Source organism: Gouania willdenowi, chromosome 7 (genome assembly GCF_900634775.1).
Source record: "Gouania willdenowi chromosome 7, fGouWil2.1, whole genome shotgun sequence".
Classification (NCBI taxonomy): domain Eukaryota; kingdom Metazoa; phylum Chordata; class Actinopteri; order Blenniiformes; family Gobiesocidae; genus Gouania; species Gouania willdenowi.
The window spans coordinates 26,553,750-26,566,677 of NC_041050.1; the positions used below are offsets into that span (position 1 = coordinate 26,553,750).

The 12,928-nt window shown below is 38.0% G+C and overlaps 1 protein-coding gene across 3 annotated transcripts in view; it reads right to left on the minus strand.

The window, feature by feature from the left end:
* Window positions 1-12,928, minus strand: part of tafa5l (TAFA chemokine like family member 5, like) — a 101,909-nt gene that overhangs the window by 11,840 nt on the left and 77,141 nt on the right. For 2 of the 3 annotated variants that reach the window (XR_003674511.1, XM_028453649.1), the window contains exon 4: window positions 963-1,006. The exons of the other annotated variant lie outside the window; for it this stretch is intronic. Coding sequence is in view for 1 of the 2 variants with exons in the window: in XM_028453649.1 (XP_028309450.1) it covers window positions 983-1,006 (24 nt within the window). In the remaining variant the exon portion in view is untranslated. The remainder of the gene's footprint in view (window positions 1-962; window positions 1,007-12,928) is intronic. 3 annotated transcript variants of the gene reach the window in all.

The following is a 12,928-nucleotide window of genomic DNA, read 5'->3' on the forward strand; positions in this document are numbered from 1 at the left end:
TTTATGACCTCCCCTCCCTTCTATTTCCTTTTCTCCCTGTCCTTGGTAATTGTGCTTGATTCATTTTGTTTTCTCAGTGGAAAAGGGAAAATCAATCTTGGAATATTGTCTAGAAGATGCAAAGCATGCAGATTGGAAATGCCTGTGGTTTTGCAGAATGTAAGAGATTTGCAGATCCTCAGAGAGAGGAGTTTTGTTTAGTCTTTGGTTGTTTTCCACTGAGAAATAAGATGTTTGTAAAGATGAATGTGCAGAGAATCAGGCAAGCATGTCTCTGACTATACTTGTAACTTTTAATGAGGAAGTGCATGGAGAGGGATTCAGCGCTGCAATGCAAATAGAGAGGTAAGGATGGATGGTGGATGGATGACGGATGCTGAACCCTTTTGGAATGTGCTCTCGAGGAATGTACCTTTTTCTCTTTTACTGCTTTTGTTAAAATCACCTTTTGTCCGAGCAACAATTCCTGTCTTGTATTGAAAGGAAATCTAGCACACATGAAGTAGCCTGTTCCTTTGATGTAATCACAAAGGGGATTTTTCATTTCTTTATTTCTGCATTTTAAAACAGCCAATAACCTGCATGATCTTTCCTTTCTTCAGTGCTGATACATCAAAGAGAGAAAAATGAAGGTTTCCATTGTGCTCTCTCCAAGCCAAGGATGGCCTTTATTTAACCGGAGCAGTGCTTGTGGAGCAGGACATAATGTGATGAATATACACTAATGGTCACTTCCTTTCAGGTCTGAGCCCTGCTGCTACAACCGCCTACTGAGAATGTGAGACGTGACTTCGTCTGCTCTCAGGTGGTTCCTGCTTTCCTTCACATTTTCTTAAATGCTTTCTACCACATTCTGCAATCAGAGTGTCTTTGATTGCTTGTTCTTCAGGTGTGAACTGAAGCAGGGGTTATGCACTACACATGTAAATGAGAGCCAAAGCCATAATTAGAAATATTCATACTTGCTGGTTTTCTCTGCATCTTACGATGGCTCCTTGGGCAAAGGCTGGAAAAGAAGAAAGTAGAAGGTCAGCGTGGAAGGAACAGAAGGGAGCCAACCTCTTTGAGAACGTGTGATTCCACTTTCCCTCAGCAGCATTGGATGCAAAGCAACATACTGTATGTCCATTTAAAAGCATAGATTGCACATATTGCAATTATATCTATGGCGAGTCGAGGGGAGCTGGAGGCCATTTTCTTTTCTTTTTACTTCTTTGACCTCTGCCAATGCAGGTTCTCTCCTCAAGCAGAAAATATGAGTTGCCCTTATTGTCTGCATTCATGAATGACAAATCTCTTTACCATGACTGACACCCCACAGCCTTAGACTCATAATCAGGCAGGTAACCGACACGCCAGGGGACATTTAGGGGTTATTGTGTGAATCAAAAAGTTAAAGCTTATTATTACATCAATCTGTAAATTTATAAAATCACAACAAATTCACACCATTACGTTTATCATACAGCAATGAGTGGACAGCTTTCACACAGCAATGTTTTTACAATTCAAGCAATTACGGACAAACTCGTGTAATGATAATTTATTCTTCTATTGTAGCATTTATACTAGGGGGATCACAAAGCATACATACTTTAATTATTTATTTTGTAGTGTGGAATGTTAGAAAAAGTCTTGATCAAGTGATCAAGTGATCAATTTTACTCAAACAGAGAATAATAGTTATTGGAAGTTAACACCCAATAAATGCCTTACTTTGCCATCCCCACCAGGCAGCGCCACAACATTTTGTGCCAAGCAACAAAAAAACGAGTCGCACAGAACAAAAACTCTATGTGCTGGGCAGCATTAATAAATATTGTACCCTGCAACAAGTCAAAAGGATTAGTCTATGTCCATTTCGTTTATTTATCAGACTAAACTGGCAGTTCAGTCCATCACAGCAATCATTAATCCTAATCCCTGAGAGTTAATGCTGCTCTTATAAACTGTATAAAAATAATAAAGATTTTTATATAAATTATCCTTTATTAATCACCGTAGTAAAACCCTCTCTCTGCATTTAACCCATTCTCTCCAAGGGATTTCAGTGGCACAGTGTGGCACCCGGAGAGCAGTTAGGGTTAAAGGACTTGCTCAACATCCCACAGTAATGGCCCACGTGAGATTTGAACCGGTGACGCTTTGATTACAAGCCTGCTTCCTTAACCACTAGGCCACCACTGCCCTATATTACTGAATATATGTAGTACATAACAATATATGCACTGTTTACATTTAAATAATTATGCCATTGATTTATATCATAAAAGAGGTGGTCTGTAACCTCCTCCCAGTAAAATTTTAGAAAACTGAATGCAGGAAAAACACTTGTCCTCAGTAGCATGGCTCACCTCTATCTTTAAGAAGATTTGGTAAATTAATTCCCACAAACAAACTGAGTTATCACACAGCCAGAGCTGTTGTCATTTAGATCTAATATTCTCTATCAATATATGGTTTTGCATCTAAATATAAATTTGATTTCTGCATTTGTGATGCCCAGTAAGTATGCAGGGATAAAAGCTGAGCTCTTCAGCATTAACGGGTTAAGGAGTTTAGTATAACAAGCAGTTTCCCCTTCAACCAGAGGAAGACAACATCCTCCTTGTCTTATTAATATTGGTGAATGGGCCACTTTTGTGAAGATAATGACTTGGCTAATCAGAATCAGTAGGCTAATGATCTGTTTAGCCAATCAGAGGAGCCTCGGAGAGACGGCTGTGTGGGCAAATCATTGGCATTCCCAGCGGCCTCTGCTGCGGTCCTCTCAGCTGTGCTGGGAGCGTTTTGCAGCAGCAGCATTAGCATGGAGGACTTGGTATTCCGCTGTCTGCCCGGCCTGTCATTCTGTCGCTTAGTCTGTCCGACGGGCTGACGAGCTTCACCGCTGTCAAAGGAATTTGGTGCTTCCAAAAAAGCCCTGATCCATCACGGCTCTTTGGCAACATGTCATCTAAATGCTAAGTACTTCCACTGTATCTTTAAAAATGCAGGAGAAAGGAGTGAGCGAGTGGTTGGAAGGGATACAAACCCATAGCTCTTTGATTACATTCATTTTAAGTGCAGGGGTTGGGTGAATGCTGAAGGGTGACAATATCCTACAGAAACTTAGAGACATTGTTATTCCATCAATACATAGAGAGAAAAAAAGAGTGTACAAATTTGTTACACCACCTCCTAAAGGGTTCCAGAAAATGCTGCGATGTTTGATTTCACTCTAACACCATCATAAACGACCCCCCCTCACTTCGCTCTCCTCTCAGTCCAAGTCCCAGCTATCGATTGCAGCTGTTTTTGAAGTCAGAGCAGAGTGCTGAGCCGGCACAGGCGGCTGACACTATTAACTGCTGCTACTAATTAAAAGAGTAACAAGGTGAGTTTGGCCCTCATGGGACTAACTATGCAGGACACAGGGCTGGCTGCGTGCCTGCCGTGCACACCGGTAAACAGTGCTTACCGCCTGTGGTGTTTACAAGACAAGGAATCCAAGGACATGGAAGACACATTCAGTCACAGCAGGCATGGGGAGACTCATAGAAAAAGATAGGAGGGTGGTGAAAGGTGCGGAACAACAAGCGCTTTGCTAATTGGTTGTGTTATGGGGAGATTGAAATGTCTGGACCTCATGTGTGAGCTTGTCGTGCCCTAGTTTCATCTACACAGAGCACTGAGCATGAATGATAAAGTTTCTCAGTTCAAATGTGGTGCAAAGCATGGATCTGTGTCAGGAAAGATCAAACACAACATACTCCAGGATCAAAATATTTAACATACAGTATGCTTTATGCTAAAATCAGAAAATCCATCGCAAAGAAGGCATAATAATAGAAATTATTGTACTTGTACCTCAAAGAAGAAGCCACTGGAGCTAAAGGGGGAATGCATTTCATATGTTAATTTTAGTAGTTAAAAACAGACCCTACTCATTTTTTTGTAAGCAATAAATTGTCAGATAACTATATGGTGCGATACTTTGATGTGCCACAAGGGGCGCATTGAACAGGAGTTAGGACGCCAAGGGGCAGAAGGGCAGAATAAACCCTGCAGCAGAGCAATGCAAACGGAAAGCTCATCTCCGTCCCTTGTACTCTTTTCTCAGGGTTTCCATTCTCACTCCTCTCGGGCACGGGAGGGGCAACACATACTCATTGGACTCAGACAGAAGTCATAGTCAAGTGCATTTCTTGGGATGCATTTCAGAAGTCATAATTGGCAAATATAGATGCTGCTGCCTCACAGCAATTCCATGTTGGGAGAAGAAATGAACATTGTGACCATGAAGTTAAAGCAATTGACAAGCGAGAGATGTTCATTTAGGCTGAAAATCTGCCATGAAAGAATTCAAGACAACTCAAAAAGATCCACTTTTTAGTGTTTGTTATTAAAAGTGCACCAAGGGACCTTTTACTTCTAGCTTTTGGTGAGTAAACACTGAATTAAAGAGCTATGCTATTGATCTATGCACTTATTAACATAAAAGAAAGAGACTGATTCTTTGTTCTTTCAACCTTTGGCTTTAACCAAGACACTACAACTAGAGCTAGATTTAATGGAGTAGTTGATTAGACTTTAATACTTTTTGTTAACAATTATCCTGATCATGTGTTGGCTGATGATTTAGTTACAAAAACCAAATGTTTGGTAAAAAGCATAATTTTGCTAAAAATATTGAGGGGCTATTAATTATTTATTATTATTATTATTATTATTATTATTTTTATTAATAATAATAATAACAATTTCAATCCCATCACCTCAAATAAATACGTTACTATACAATCAGGATAAAAACTATTTTATAAACTAAACTGCAGCAACACAAAACAAAACACTGAGCTCCAGATTAAATCCCACAAATCACTTATCTGATAATAATAATAATAAAAAAAAAAAAACACTACTATTTTTAAAAAGGCTAAAATTTAATAACCCTGCCTGCAATATGGAGTTTCCTGACACCAGAATCCATCTTGTACTGCACTGTTCCAGTTGCGGGGAGAAGAACTAGCTTGGCTACCGCTATTAGTATAGCTCCGAATCAAAATAGAAAGATGTCAATGCAGAGGATAGTTAACGTTCCCTTAACTGTTGCAAACACGGCAAAAGTCACTCAACGACATAATGACCACACCATTACTATCCCAAAAGAAAGTTTTCACCAGCAGAGCCTTGTTGTTGTTGTAGCATGACGACATCATCATTTGTTACCATGTGATTGGCTAAAACAAATCATGGCGAAGAGGCGCTTCGCCCAATCAGCTTCAAGCTTTCTGTTCATGTCCCTCCCTGGTTCTGAAAGGATTCGCCAGACACAGACACAGATCGATGTAGAGAACTGGAGTTAGAGGGAGGGCTACACATCAATCTGGCTCTTGCCAGGTTAAAAATGTAATCACTCAGAGTTTAAATCCCTTTTTTGAAAAATGTTTATGTCTTTATTTTTAGGATTAAAAATCTATTTCTGAAAACGTTAACTTTATTCACACATGCAGTACTGCCATGGGACACAAGAGGGCTTTGACCCACACTTAAGGTTTGACTATTGTTCATTCTAAGCCCTGTAATAAGCAATGATTGATTATAAAGAACTGACAGCTTCCAGTGAGTCTGGGACCCGGGTCCTTACCCCATATCATTTGAGTCTTGACTGTTTTGGGTGAGTCCATAATCTGTGTTCTTTTCATGCTTATTATAAATGATATTTATTAATTTTTAATTGTTCACTTGTTACTCATTTACAGCCCTTTAATATTTGAGTTATAATCTGGATCGTTTACATCTGGACTCATTCCATTTGCTTTACCCATATTCAGAGTTTGGGTCAATTATAATTGTAATTGCGAAATTGATAATTAATTACAATTATGGTGTAATTATAATCATAATTGTAATTGAAATATTCTGTTGCTGTTGTAATCGTAATTCAATTCTAATTGAGTTCAGCTAATTGAGTTTTTAATTGTAATTGGCATGGAAATTAAATTTAAAAAAAAAATATATATATATATATATTAAATATTATAATTTGATTAAATGCAAAACTAGGGAACCAAGTTCCATGGCTTAAACATATGTGGTTAACAATAAAATATGTTTCAAAATCAAGTTTTCCTACTACCTGTCAGTGAATTTTACACACATACTAGTGGTAAGCGATAGAAGGGTTAGGGGTTAGTGGGTTAGAGTTGGGATATAATTAGGGATGTAACGATTAATCGTAAGGCAGTTAAAAATCGATTCATAGGTATCACGATTCACATCGATACTGTGAAAATTGAATCGCAATACTTTTTTTAACCAGCAAAAGTGTTGGCGGCAAGCGGAATCTGCTAATACTTTCTTTCTGGCCGCCTTCTACTTTTAAACATGTTCATACATGATTCCTTACCCCTTTAGCACCAAAAATATCTGTAATATTACTTGAATATCTGTAAAAGTCACGTTTTTCTATTAGCTCTGTCTGCTAGCATAGCATCTCTTCTTCACTGCAAGATATCTGCATGCCAACCGACCACTGGGTTACCAGCGCCCTCTGCTGGTCCAAACAAATATCTGACCTAAATACAGTGAAACGACTGTTTTTTTTTTTTTTGAAGTCCAATTGTTAAGGCACAAAATACATTTTCAGTTGCACTTTTAAAAAGAAAAATAACTATTATGCAGTTTTGCATTGTTTACTATAGAATCAGAATTTAAATTAATAGGCATAGGAATTCTTTTGACAATGAAAAACAAAAGGAAAACACTAGTTTTTTCCCCCAAAACAATAAAGGAATATTTTTCAGTCATCATTTGTCTACAAATCGTGAGAGAATCGTGTCGTGAACCCAGTATCGTGAACCGAATCGTATCGGGAGTTGAGTGAATCGTTACACCCCTAGATATAATACTATTGTATTGTATATACAATTTTACAGCGTAACAATACTGTGAATGTAACTGATGTTTAGTACACAGAGTTTATAGCTGTTGCTACATTTCAACTCTCCTCCCTGGATGGGCTTCTACATAAGATATAACCAATGCACTAAAATGTAAATGTACACACCAGATTGTTCGTATCCGGTTTGCTAATGCTGTTTCTAAGACTAGTACAGTGCCCGTCGGAAGTATGTATTCATATAGTGGGAGCTTAAGTCGAGTTGTCAAATATGGCCAAATTAGTATGTTTTTGAAGGTTGAATGTACAAAGAGGTGTACATACTCTGTACTCTGTAGTGTTATAAAGGGGTTTATTTCTGGGTGCAAAGTAAAATAGCGTGTGCGATTTCCCTGGTTTAATTCAATGGGACACGCACATGATATGTGTGTGTGTGTGTGTGTGTGTGTAAGACTCAAACTTCTCCGTGAGTTCTCTCTCGCACACACGCATGCACATCAGCCGCGCGCATGACACTGAGTTTACCTCCATACTGCTACGTACTGAGATATACCCGTGCTGAATTAGCCATGCACAGATATATATATATATATGATTGCAGGGCTTTACACTAACTTTTACAGTGGTCGCACCAGCACAGAATTTGGTCGCACCCTTTTTTTGAAGTCAACTATTCATCAGCCATGCATGCTGAAGTTTTGTACGAAGTAAAGATTACATGAACACAATGTTATATAAAGAAGATTTTTAGTTTTTAGCAGTACAAAAATTAATACTGACCTTCTTTTTTAAACCCAAACAAACTGCGACACAAAGACGTCAGGAACCGATGACCCAGAACCGGAAGTACCGCGCTCAATACCGCGCTCAATACCGAGAGGGAGCCGTAATCTTAAAATGAAAATGAACCTTTTGAACGTTTTGCAACACCAAATTACTCCAAAATAACGGATGCACACACTCAGGCTATGTAGAAGCCGTTGACAAAGTTTCAGGTCGAACGGACACCGTGTCGGGGAGAAATTTGCTCCACAAACACACACGCAGAACTTCTTTGCTTTTATATAGAGATTTCTGTCAGTAAATCAGTTTAAGTGAATCCTTGAAGTCTTGCGTGTTTGGGTAGTTAGCGGCAGCAACCTCACAAAGGTACAGTATATGTGAATACTGATTCTGTAAAAAAATATTAAAAAAAAATTAATTAACCGAGCAGCTCTACTACACACAGCCATGGAATAAAAAAAGCATAATTATAAACAAGGAAATTTGAATTCTCGGAGGAAACCTTAGAACACTAAACTCTGCGCTGTACGGTTTGTTAAACCCTTCTTGACGCTGTTGCTGTGACTCAGCGTTTTGGCTTTGAGCAAACCAAAAAATTGTTAGAAACACACAAATGTGAGATGAAAAGAGCTCCAAAGCAAGAGAGTCTGGATTTGGGTCGATTCAGCGCAATGTTTAGACATGTCCAGCACACCGAGGGGATCGTTGTAGGATCTTTGGGATATGTGTTACAAGTACTCTGTGCTGAAACATGGCCAGTGGCTGCGACAATTTCACACCAGAAAAAAACATCGACAGTGACATCTAACATGCAGGGTGAAACAGGCGTGACACTTCAAAGCCTGGGCCTGACAGAACTTCAAAGAGCAGAGAGCAGTACAGTGAGCTGAATATGACAGCAGAGAGGAGGACACTCACCTCGGGCCTCGGACAGAGGAGCGAGGGGGGGGGCACGACACGTGGCTGCTGAAGTCAAGCTGACCAAAGAGCTGCTCTAATCAATCATGGTAGAAGGAGAAGAAATAAAAACAAAATCCCACTGTGTTGTTTCACCCCCTGCACTGAATGCATGCCAAAGGAAACATTAGAGAGTAAAAATGCAATCGTTGAGGTTTCCACTCTCTCCATACGGCATCACAAACACCTGCGATAACACAAATGAAAAAAGGAAATTGGACCGTGGCTTGTATTAGCCGTTCCTTTCCATTCTCAACATCTCTATCAATCGAACCTATTTCAATATATTTTCTGCATCACTCCACGCGCTATCTTCTCATGACAGATGATGATGCCACGTCGCCCGGCAAACCGATGAGAAGAAGCTTGAGAAGACCATTTTTCTTCTCAGCTTGATAAATAGAAAACCTGCAATAAAAGTAACGTAAAGACTATACTTGTTTATCAAGCGTAACCCCTTTGTAGCCCGATGCGTCTACATGCGTTGTCAGAACATCAGTCATTTTAAAAGCAGAAAGCAGGCCGAGCTGCACAATGTTGCCCCTGAGGAGTGAAACAGAGGCTGTTAGATACAATATGACAGGAGCGCTGTCCGTTTATGTGTATGAAAGCCTGGAGGTGGGCCAGTGAAATATGAAAGCAGGACTCTCTGCTCTTTTGTCTGATGTTTAAATCAAAGCAAAGATGGCGGTGCTTTCAGGGTACCCATTTATCCATGAATTAAAGGTAATAGTTTCCGTTTTACTGCACATTTGAATTTTCCCTGGTTTGACATAGAAAGAACTGAAAGTTATACTCAGTGTTAATAAAAAAGTAATGGATCTTGGAGAACCATTGGTGCAATGTACTTTGCTCATAAGAGTATTAGAAACCACTAAATATTTCCCACTCAATAATTCTTAATCAATATTTTCGTGCTCCACCAAATACAGGAATGTTAATGTAATACCCCTGTACTGTATATATTTTAATATTCTGATTTATTGTATCCTATAAGCCCTAAATAAATTCTGGTCCCAGTGTCACCCCATAGGGATACTGTCATTATATATCACAATCAAATAATGGTTTACCACTAAAGTCCAAATTTTCGGCAAGAGATAAAAGCCTTTTCCTTACAGACATCCCTGACATGACTTTAGGCGAACATCTGTTTACATTTGTAAATAGGTGGTAATAATTTGGGACAAATGCCATATTTATAACAGTGTTATATTTTCAATTGGTTTTGTCTAAACAATTTCAAACTGCTGCCTACTTTGTCTTCTATGATGCACTTTGAATTGACTATTTATTTATTTTTTTAAAATGTTAACAACTAAAGCTTCTTTTATCTTAGATTTAAACAGCACCACCTTTTAACTGAATACATTCAAAATGTAGAAAATGTTCCTTTGTTTTTAAGAAGCGGGGATGGGTCAGAACTGCCCAGACCAGTTGAGAACCAACCAAGGAAAACAACTACTTTTACCTTCTATGCCAGTGAGAGAGAGAGAGAGTGAGAGATAGAGATAGAGAGAGAGAGAGGAATATCATTCTTGGTCTCATGAGCTGACCGGAAATGATAAAAATTATAGAAATAAATCTATTCAAGAGCCACTAAATCAGTGGTTTTCAACCTTGGGGTCAGGACCCCATGTGGAATCTGAATTTTCTGAAAATTTAAAATAGATTTTTAAATTTTTATTCCTTTTTTTAAAAATGAAAACAACACACAATTTTTCACTTTGTGAAATATAAATCTAGTTCAACTAAAATGCAGTAAAAAAAAAAAAAAAAAAAATTGAGCTCAAACACGATCAAAATCAAATTCTAGAAAAAAATGTCTTTGGCGTCACCAGAAATTCTTGAGACCCAAAAAAGTTTTAAAAACCACTGCACTAAATACTAGGGATGTAACGATTAATCGTAAGGCAGTTAAAAATCGATTCATAGGTATCACGGTTGATATCGATTTTCTGAAAATTTAATCGCAGTACTTTTTTAACCAGCAGAGGGCGCTATCCACAATTGTAGGCGGCGGGCGGAGTCTGCTAATACTTTCTTTCTGGCTGCCTTCTACTCTTAAATATGTTAATAAATGATTCATTACCCCTTTAGCACCGAAAGAAAATCTGTAATATTACTTGAATATCTGTAAAAGTCATGTTTTTCTATTAGCTCTGTCTGCTAGCATAGCTTCTCTTCTTCACTGCAAGATATCTGCATGCCAACCGACCACTGTGTTACCAGCGCCCTCTGCTGGTCCAAACAAACATGACGTAAATCATTGCAATCACGTTTTTTTTTTTTTTTTTTTAAGTCCAATTGTTAACAAACAAAATACATTTTCAGTTGCACTTTTAAAAAGAAAAATAACTATTATGCAGTTTTGCATTGTTTATTATCGAACCAGAATTTAAATTAATAGGCTTCATTTTCATTTGTATTATTCCTTTATTTATTTCATTCAAGATTTATTTTTAGTTAAATTGCATTGTTTTGAATAGTTTATCAAGGAATTCTTTTGACAATGAAGTATAAAAGGAAAATAATACAGTATTTTCTAGTTTTTTTCCCAAAAAAAAATTTGTCTACAGTCCCATTTTGTAAAATAAATCGTGAGAGAATCGTATCGTGAACCCAGTATCGTGAATCGAATCGTATCGGGAGTTGAGTGAATCGTTACATCCCTACTAAATACTGTTTCTTTCCACATATTTACAAAATGAGATTCAATAAAATGTGTGTTATCACTCGTTCATTCCATCATTATGCTCTATAGTGTGTTTTAAATAGTTTTCTAAGGAAAATGTTGTAGTCGGACAAAGAAGGTACTTGGATTCAGAAACAAGAGAAAGGGGTACTTGAGCCAAAAAACGTTTGAGAACCACTGTTCTATGCCTCCAAAAGGAACATAATATCAATAATGCAGATTACATCTCTTAGTGGAGAAAGTTTGGAAGAAGTAGCTGGAGATAACTGCCAGTTAAAAGTATGACTAATAGTATGACTAACTTACAACAGATGTCAAAACTTGGAACAATCTCAAAAGGTGCCAAATCCTATTATGATAAATTGTTAGCCAATATCTCCTCCGAGCTGAAATTATGGCATATTACTGGCACTGCTGCAAATCCTAAGACTAGAGCAGGGGTGCCCAATAAGCCTTTTCACACTCAGGAAGTGCGCCTACGCGATCGGCGGGAGTCCTAGGTCAATAGGGATATAAATGTCCACACAACGCTGTTTGTGCTATGCGCTGAGATTTTCAGAAGACTTTTGAAGTCACTCACTTAAGCCGGCTTTCAACAAACAAGTTTCAATGAGATTTGTGCTTTTATTTGTAACGGACGAGGAGTCGCAAAAAAAATAAAAAATCTATGGTTAGCTGAATGTGTGGATAAAATTGATAAATATAAATTATATGTTATATTGTTTCATATTATAAATTATAACTAAACATATATTCATGGTAGTGGTACAGTGAGATGCTGAAAATACACAGAGAAGAACAGAATATACTGTATCTAATCACTTGAATATGACCATTATTTTGGTCTTTTATCATGTTCACTACTGTACTTCATTCCAGTGCAATATATCTAGAAAACTGTATGGAACCTAAGCAGTGTAGCCAGGACCCATAAATGTGCCAAAACAACCACCATTCACTTATTTTGAAAAAAATAAATAAAATGGATCAATTAGTAAGCTCTGTAAACTTCATAGGATTTATTAATTGGTCATTTCTTTAACTCCACGATAACATTTTCAGTTTATCACAGATTTTGTAGTTCCATAATTACAATTTTCAGACTACATGACCACTTTTAATTATTTTTTCAGATGCTCGGAGTCTACTGCTATGTCAAAAACTGCAACAGCAGTACTTATCATCTCAATAATTGGAAGCAACAAAACTGTGAACAGGATGGAATTAACTTTGGTGTCGGCAGATGCAATTAAGCTATTATATTATTTAAATTTAAAAATTTGAAGGAAGTACACAAGATGGACTGTTCATTTCATTTGCACATTTTCTTTGTGTAGTCTTGCTCTTTTTTTCTGCGCGTGTATAATTATCATTACTAGAATTATTTTTTAAATACACTGCTCTTTGTCGTTTATACTACAGGTCAGGGATGGAGCTATGCGGGGGCTGGGAGGGCGTCATGTTCCCGGAGGGGCTCAGAGAGGAGGTAGGACTTAAGGGAGCAGGGCCTCTACCACGGCTCGGGGAGCTGGAGAAGTCGGGCCCTCCATAACTTGTGCCCAGAGGCGCACAGAGTATTGGCAGTCACCCATCATGCTGATTTACACAAG